Below are 7,936 nucleotides of genomic sequence, written 5' to 3' on the forward strand. Positions count from 1 at the left end.
TAACATGTATTTATTATATTTTACTGTAAAAGAACAACTTGATAAAAAGTTATTTTTACCGAAGCTACTGGTGCAGAATAAAAAGTATATAACCCAATCATGAACAGATTATTGCACCATGCAAAGGTAATTCTGGGGGTTTAGATACCCAGTCCTTCAGTGACTCTACTTATTAAGAATAAACATTGAATAAATAATTAGAAAAGTTAATGTTAAGAAATTCTGATAAAATTCATCAAGTGTAAATAGTTGGCATTTCTTAAGCATAAATATGCATACATATTTTGCACATAAAAAACACCCTATTCAGCTGCACATTTCTTTAATTTCTTTTTTGATCATGCTACTTTAATAACTGTACAGTATTTTGTTTAGAAAGTAGATTTGTTCCTACTGTATTTCTTGTCCTTGTGTGACATAATATTAAATTTGTTTATAATAATATGCATAAAATGTGACATACAAAGATAAAGGGAACTATAACATTGTTATAAACAATGCATGGGTAAAAAGCAACTAAAGAAAAAAAATACAACTTAAGAGAAAACTAGCTGCATCTGCAAGACACTAACCTTTGTCATTTTGTATAGTAGAGGATCAGCTAGAACAAGCGCGAGACTGTCTACAACCAGGGCCTTTTGTTAAAATAATACCTCAATGGTCACTATAACCACGTTTCTAACACATTTAGTAGAAAAGTTAAGGTTTAAAATTGTTAATCGGAGGAATTGCTGTTTTTCAACAAGTAACATCTCAACAGATTGGGTGTACAGTTTATTATATTGCACAACAGAGATGTGTTCTTAACTTTTAAAATTAAACAGCAAGCAGATAATCTAGACTTTATTGCAGTATATCATTATAAATCAGACACATGCAAATCAATCTATTAGAATATGATCCAAAACTGTTTTTTGATTGTTAGAAAAAGGAAGCAGTAAAGATATAAAAAAAAAAGAAATAATGACAAAATAATGAAATGATAATAGGGCCTATATTACAAAATTGAAATGTACAAAGACACAAATATGCATCAATTTAATGGATTAGAATGAGAAAAACAAACAGCCAGGCATTACTCACCACAGATAAAAATGTATGAGTCCACGGAGAGAAAAATGGGTGTTTTAATCCAAACAAGAAAGCTCAGATCCAGCAAAAATCAGCAGGGTGAGGGTCAGTGGACAGGACAGCAGCCCACTGAACCAAATTAAGGCTGGCACTCTGCAGAAGGCACAAGGACCTTTTAAGGACAGGGCAGCTTTAAATTTAGACCATGAGAAGGGTTTCAGAAGCCTTGGGCCTGGCCCCTCAGCTGTTCCACTGTACTTCAGAGACATGGTTAGGGCACCTTAAGAGCTCTGCATGAAGCACAATCCTGCTATATGATTCAATTCCAACAGCTCTTAACAACATGTGCTCAGTGTTGTCACTTACTACATGTAATTAAGTTTATCAGCATGAATGTCAGTGATCTCTATGACATAATTAATATTAATTAATATCCTACCCCCTTTTTAGAACCATACATTTGGAATACAAAAAAAACAAAAAAAAAAAAAACAAAAAAAAATAGATTTGACTTGGATTTATGACATAAATCAGAACAATTTCAGGAATGTTGGAAGTTTATTCAAATTATGTACAAATGCTGCCATCTAGTGACAATAATAATAATAATAATAAATATAACCGTTTGTCCCATTTAGAAAAGATTAATTCCTATTATTATCGATTTATTTTTTCATGGTTGTAGCCTGTTAACCCGAGAAAATGCATATCCCCTATTACTATAGATTATTATTTAAAAAAATAATTACTTCAGGTTAAAACAAAAACAGATGCGGGTATGTGAGAATGGAACATTCCAGAGAGTTGGTTCTTTCCAGCTCTGCTCCGCTCCGACTGGGATGTGCCGTTAGCTTTGTTTACTGCAATTCTCTGCACATTTTACATTTCTTCTCAGGTGGGTCATTCATTTGCAATTTAAAAATGCTCACAGAACTTACTCGAACTGAGAAAAGAGCGATATATCTTTCCTCCAAACAAAGCTAGTATTCTAAAGCTAATTGTAATGTAGGTCAGGGGACATGGCTAACTTCATTAAATAATATGTTTTTATTAAATTATATTCGCAAGATAAAGCATAATGGGTTCGATGTGTATTATTATAGAGCACACATATTCAAATATATGTCAAAAACTGTTTACTGAATATATTGTATGTTTGTTACAGTACCGCTAGCTTAGTCTGATGTTTAATAAAAACAAAGAGTTGGTAAGAATTATTATTTTTTTAAACAAGTGACAAGATTTTTGCCATATAAAGTAATTCCAGCAATATTTTTTATTGGTCAATATGTGCTTATTTGATATGAGTTGATATAGTTTCATATGGATTGTCAAGTTTCCGAGGTACTTTGAATGCCCCATTCGACTCCCCTTTTTTGTTTTATCTAATTCCTGTGTAAAAACACTTGAAAACAGACTAAAAGGTCTGGCACTTTTGATCTGAAGTATTAAGTGCTCACAGAATTTGTTTCCTACCCACACTGGGAAAGTATTTGTTATTTTGCCTAGACAAATATAGGGAAAAGTTATAAAAAAAATGGGAATGATTTACAGTATATTTCTTATTGGTCTGTGTTTAGTTATTTGAATCTACTCATCATTCTTTGCCTCCACACTTTCTCTTCATTTCATTTGTCAATCAATTCTCTGTCAATCCATTGAGTGAAGCCTTTATCTGATTAAACACATTTGTCTGTGCACCAATCTACCCAATTTTTGGTCCATCCATCCATGCTGCACTTTTGCATGGTTCATGTTTCATTTAAAATGAAGATAACATTTTTCATCTGTCAATATATTCAATCTAGAATCGCCAAGTTGGTAAAAAGTAGTTTCTACTGGTTTATTTTGGAAAAAAAAATCTTTAAGGAACCTTTGGTTGTCTGATTATTAATCGATAAATCGAAAAAATAATCGATAGATTATTCGATTAACAAGATGATCGCTTGTTGCAGCCCAACTTAAACCATAAAAATTCTCTTATATCTAAATTAGCTAAAACAATATATGTAAAAATAAATATATATATAAATGCATTATGCAGGGTTTTACCTTGAACATCTATCAATACCTCCATCATAAGTGGATAGTCACTGTATAAATATTAGTCTTAAGACATCTTTTTGCATTTACAAGTTGATAAATGAACAAAATTGACTGTTTCAGCATTTCCTCCATTGCAGACAGGTCCGTCTACCCAGCAACATGTCAAGTAAAAGAGCAAAGGGGAAGAACACCAAGAAGCGCCCCCAGCGGGCCACGTCAAACGTGTTTGCCATGTTTGATCAGTCTCAGATCCAGGAGTTCAAAGAGGCTTTCAACATGATCGACCAAAACAGAGACGGATTCATTGACAAAGAAGATCTCCATGACATGCTCGCCTCATTAGGTGACTTTTTTTTCACATAAAATCATGTTCAGACTATCAGTTCAAAACCCTTGAGGCAATTTAATATGGTAGAAGAAAGAGATGTTATTTAGTTTAGTGAAGAAAGTTATGAAACCTTGAATACGCAACTAAAGTAGATGAATACTAAGTTTTTCTTCTTTTTGTGTTGAATTTTCAAGGTAAAAATCCTACTGATGAGTACCTGGAGGCCATGATGAATGAAGCTCCTGGGCCAATAAACTTCACCATGTTTCTGACCATGTTTGGAGAGAAGCTGAACGGCACAGATCCAGAGGACGTGATCCGCAACGCATTCGCCTGCTTTGACGAAGAGGGTACAGGTAAGTTATAGTGTTTCAGCAAGCTTTTTTTATTCTCCATCCTCCAAAGATTTAAACGCGTCTCTCCTCTCAGGTGTGATCCAGGAGGAGTACCTGCGGGAGCTGCTCACTACCATGGGCGACAGGTTTACCGATGAGGAAGTGGACGAGCTCTTCCGCGAGGCGCCGATTGACAAGAAAGGCAACTTCAACTACGTAGCTTTCACACGTATTTTAAAACATGGCGCCAAGGACAAAGATGATTAGTGGCGGCAGATGTGCCTTTCGAGCTTCACTTTACGCTTCATTTGAATCTTTTAAACGGGTTTCTGTTTTAATTAGATCAGCTATATCCTTAGTTTGGCTGATGAAAAGCTTCTCTGTGGTATAGCCTGCTGAAGGTCATTTGTTCAAGCTGCTTCCTTGACCTCTGGGTCCCCCCTCCCCTTTTCAGAGCTCTTTTGCACATCTGTGATGACACTACAGGGTCCAATTATGTAAGTAAAAGACAGGCGAAAAAGACCCTGATAGAGAAAGCTGGAAATAAACTGACACGAGGTGTATAATTAAGACAAATAACTTGTGTTTTTGTAGTAATGTTCTGACATTAAATTGTGGTCTGAAACAAGACAGAATCTCTGTTCATTTTGCAGAAACAAAACTTAACACCAGTTAGCATGACCGTACGATTCTACAGATAAGGACACAAAGTACGACAAACACCTCAGGTGACTTCAGGTTTCTTTATGTCAGATCAAAATAATAAAAATGCATATCCAGAGGTACATGAACTAAACTTGTGAATGGTCATTTCTGACAATGGTTGGGGTTTAAATGTTTGTCTTATTTATGCATTAAAACAGCAGATTTGTGTTCTAAACCCTAAACTCGTAAAATCATAAATATCTCTTTCGTATTTAAGAGAATTTTACAGTTTGATTTAGGTACTTTTTAAGGTCTGGATTAATGTGAAAATACAAAATAAAATTGGTATTAAGAAACCTAAAAGTTGTCCAAATAGGACTTTTATCTGGAAAAGCATGTATGTGTCTGAACTGATTACTCTTTGCTCTGTTGTATTTCCAGCAGTCAAAACAGAACATTACCGGTAAGAACAAATAAATGTGGTCTTGAATTCAAGAGACATTTGAAACCGGAACAAACACACAAAAAAAGATTTCTGACATGCATTTTGTTAAAGAATTGTTTTAAGCCTCTAAAGAAGTGTCCAAAGCAATAACTGGGTGTTGGGGTGGAAAGAACACAGACTGCAGAAGACCTCAATGTTGGGGACTGACATCCGTGTTTTCAAACGATTGTTGTGAAAATCTTTTCTACACATCGCACTCCTCACAATAAATAAAGTAGGATCTGCTTCGCACTTGAAGCAGTCTTTAGATCTTTGCATTGCTCATAGAGCAACTTAAAGCACACAACACAGAAGAGTTGTCTACTCCGCCAGAGCCAGATTTTTGGATTGGACCTTTGTTAGGTGGTCTGATATACAAGCCTCGATCCTGTCGCACTGTGCCAGGAAATCCTATAAACACAAAATTATCATAGTTATTCCTTTTAATCAAGGCCGTTAAAAAATGGGTGTACTTTTAAGAATAAACAAATAATATTAAACGCCAACCTGCACTGTTTTTACCAGGCCCTTTTTCTTCGTTCTGCAGTCAGCAAAGTTTTCTGGGAGGCTCTAAAATGAGAAGAAAGCTAAAAAGGTTAAATAAGTCACTATAATTAAAACATCCCTGAAAATAAATAGAGTATACCAAAGCAGATCACCATGGCATCTATCTGCTCCAGGATTTTCATGAACTGCTCAGCTGCTATTTTTACTCTGTGATCTAGTTTACTCAACGCTTCTGCCTGGAGGTCTTTGGCGAGGAACCCCTGACAGAAGAAGAAGAAAAAAAGGCTGTTTATAACTTACTGAAACACATTGTGGACAAAACACTCAGTAAACAACAGTTATGCCGCCATAATCGACTGCTTACGTTCTTTAATCCAGTTAGTTCCCCATCGACCGTCTCCAGCTTTTTAGCCATCTGCTCCACAGACTTTTCAATTTCTTTCAACTTCTTCAGTTCAGCCTCTTCCTCTGGGCTGTTCTGTTTGTAGATTCATGTAAGTATCTCCTTATTTACACATGCTCAGACCTTAGACATGGCGAGTGTAAAGTCCTTACCCGCTTTCCAATCATCATGAGTTTGCAGCCTGTTTTTATGTCACAACTGGAGAGAGTCACTTCCATGTCTTTCAGAGACCTTCCTGTAGTGACAGGTTAAAGCTAGATATCAAAATGAACTCGACTTCTATGAGACCACTTCTAATTGAATAGCAGTTTACCTTTAAAAATGAGTTTCTGTGAGGTCGGAGGGACACCAGTAGCTTCACTAAGAGCATCTGACAAATCTTTAACGGTGGGCCCTGTTCCATCCTCATGGCATGCTAGAGTGATGCTGTGCTTAGTCGATCCTTAAAAACACAAAAATATAATTTAAATAAAAACATATCAAAGCAGAATCAATGTAGGAATTTAATAAAAAATTATGTACTGATTATTCAGCAGAGTTTTTCAAATGACTAAAGACATAAAGATAATTACAAACGTCCCCTAAACTTAAAATAGGGTTAGGGTAACCCTTGAAATAATAATCAGCAGTATTCAATCTGACCCTAAATGATGACGTCAGCTGAAAGAAAAACCCACTAAACACTGAAAATAATCATGCAACCATTTTACTTAATCATATTAAGTTACTTTAACACAATTGTTTTATGTCCTTACCTGCTATTATGAAATTATTTTGTTAAAGTATCTAAATATGATTAAGTAACAGCCAAAAACAGTTGCATAATTTTTTTTCAGTGAAGCAGTAACTATACCAAAATTGTAAAATAAATATAAAAACATTTTGCACTTAAGATTAAAAAGAAAAAATAATCTGTCAATATAAATATCCAGAACTCCTGAAGTGAAAAAGTTTTAGTTTCAACAAGTTTAAATTGCATAAGAAAAATATTCCTTTAGGAACTTTTAGCTGTTTAATTATTAATTTATTAAGCGAAAAAGACAATCGAAAGATCAATCGATGAGTAAAATGATCATTAGTTGCAACCCTAATATTGATTAGAATAAATAAAAGCCATGCATAACTGGTTCATTTTTTTATGGTTAACACATTTTTATTAATAATATTTTGAAAATGCAGTCCTCATTTTAGATATTTTTTTACATTAAAGATTATTCTGTAAATGCTAAATAGTGTAGCAATATTTATCAAAAAACATGTCACATGCATATAAATATAAACATGCACAGAAACTTAACAAGGAGAAAATACTGCATCAAATACATTTTAGAACAAATGCAGGCTTAATAGAGCGGCGTCATTAATCATGTTCTAACATAATTAATTTTTTAATAAATTTTCAAGATATCTCTTTTTAAAGTGTGTAATGTTTAAAAGTGATTTACTCCATTGTAACATGAATTATTGCTAAGGATGAGCTACATTAGTTAGCATCTCAGCCCAAAGTCCGCCTGATAAACAAAAGTCATCATTCTATGACCAGCTTTAGGTTAATGCTTTGAATTGTATTACCGTAAGCAACTGTCACAGTTATTGTTTCCTCTGACATTTTGCGCTCTGGCTCCCGTCCTTACATTAAACACACTACGCTGCTAACATTTGCTAATTGCTAACCTTTTCCGGGACAACAGGAAACACTTCCTTCTTCTTCTTGTTAAATTTTTTATTGCGGTTGGCAAAAACGTTAGGTGAGCATTACCGCCACCAACTGGTAAGGAGTGTGGACCGGAAACACTTACTTCAATGTTCGGATTTTTTTTTGTAAGAAGTTTTCGGTAACTAATACATGCATATAAAATCAATCATAACATCCTTACAATATACCACGTGGCCTCATTATTTTTATAGTTTATATTTTTTGGGGGGATGGTACTTGCACATCGGAACTCAGAACTATTTATAACAGGATGACTACTCGTGAGTTATTTAAAAGGTTGTTTCTCAGAAACTGTGGGCCGTCCAACTGGCTCTGTGGCGCAATGGATAGCGCATTGGACTTCTAGCTAAGCTCAAAGGATGAGATTCAAAGGTTGTGGGTTCGAGTCCCACCAGAGTCG

At 34.8% G+C, this 7,936-nt stretch overlaps 3 protein-coding genes and 1 non-coding gene across 7 annotated transcripts in view; 2 read left to right on the top strand and 2 right to left on the bottom strand.

Annotated features, from left to right (window-relative positions):
* Positions 1–1,241, bottom strand: part of myom1a (myomesin 1a (skelemin)) — a 29,764-nt gene extending 28,523 nt beyond the window's left edge. The window contains exon 1 of one of the 3 annotated variants that reach the window (XM_038281697.1): positions 1,084–1,241. The gene's annotated coding sequence lies outside the window, so the exon portion shown is untranslated. The remainder of the gene's footprint in view (positions 1–1,083) is intronic. The other 2 variants (XM_038281695.1, XM_038281694.1) reach the window with 2 other exon arrangements.
* Positions 1,242–1,818: 577 nt separating this feature from the next.
* On the top strand, positions 1,819–4,410 carry myl12.2 (myosin, light chain 12, genome duplicate 2). Of its 2 annotated transcripts, XM_038281723.1 has the most exons (4): positions 1,819–1,966; positions 3,255–3,460; positions 3,640–3,801; positions 3,875–4,047. In XM_038281723.1, the coding sequence occupies exons 2-4, from the start codon at positions 3,277–3,279 to the stop codon at positions 4,045–4,047; spliced, it is 519 nt and encodes a 172-aa protein (XP_038137651.1). In that variant the 5' UTR covers positions 1,819–1,966; positions 3,255–3,276. The 2 variants fall into 2 exon arrangements, with proteins under 2 accessions (XP_038137651.1, XP_038137652.1); XM_038281724.1 differs by lacking the exon at positions 1,819–1,966 and having other exon boundaries at positions 3,277–3,460; positions 3,875–4,410.
* A 99-nt stretch (positions 4,411–4,509) lies between these two features.
* bag1 (BCL2 associated athanogene 1) lies at positions 4,510–7,548 on the bottom strand. Its single transcript, XM_038281721.1, has 7 exons — positions 7,392–7,548; positions 6,133–6,261; positions 5,972–6,054; positions 5,781–5,894; positions 5,569–5,676; positions 5,417–5,479; positions 4,510–5,320 (listed from the first exon to the last, which is right to left on the bottom strand). The coding sequence occupies exons 1-7, from the start codon at positions 7,426–7,428 to the stop codon at positions 5,231–5,233; spliced, it is 624 nt and encodes a 207-aa protein (XP_038137649.1). The 5' UTR covers positions 7,429–7,548; the 3' UTR covers positions 4,510–5,230.
* A 296-nt stretch (positions 7,549–7,844) lies between these two features.
* Positions 7,845–7,936, top strand: trnar-ucu. Its single transcript is given in 2 exon segments — positions 7,845–7,881; positions 7,901–7,936. It is a non-coding gene; the product is annotated as a tRNA-Arg (tRNA).

The sequence above is a fragment of the Cyprinodon tularosa genome, unplaced genomic scaffold (genome assembly GCF_016077235.1).
Source record: "Cyprinodon tularosa strain WSP-4 unplaced genomic scaffold, ASM1607723v1 ctg174, whole genome shotgun sequence".
Classification (NCBI taxonomy): domain Eukaryota; kingdom Metazoa; phylum Chordata; class Actinopteri; order Cyprinodontiformes; family Cyprinodontidae; genus Cyprinodon; species Cyprinodon tularosa.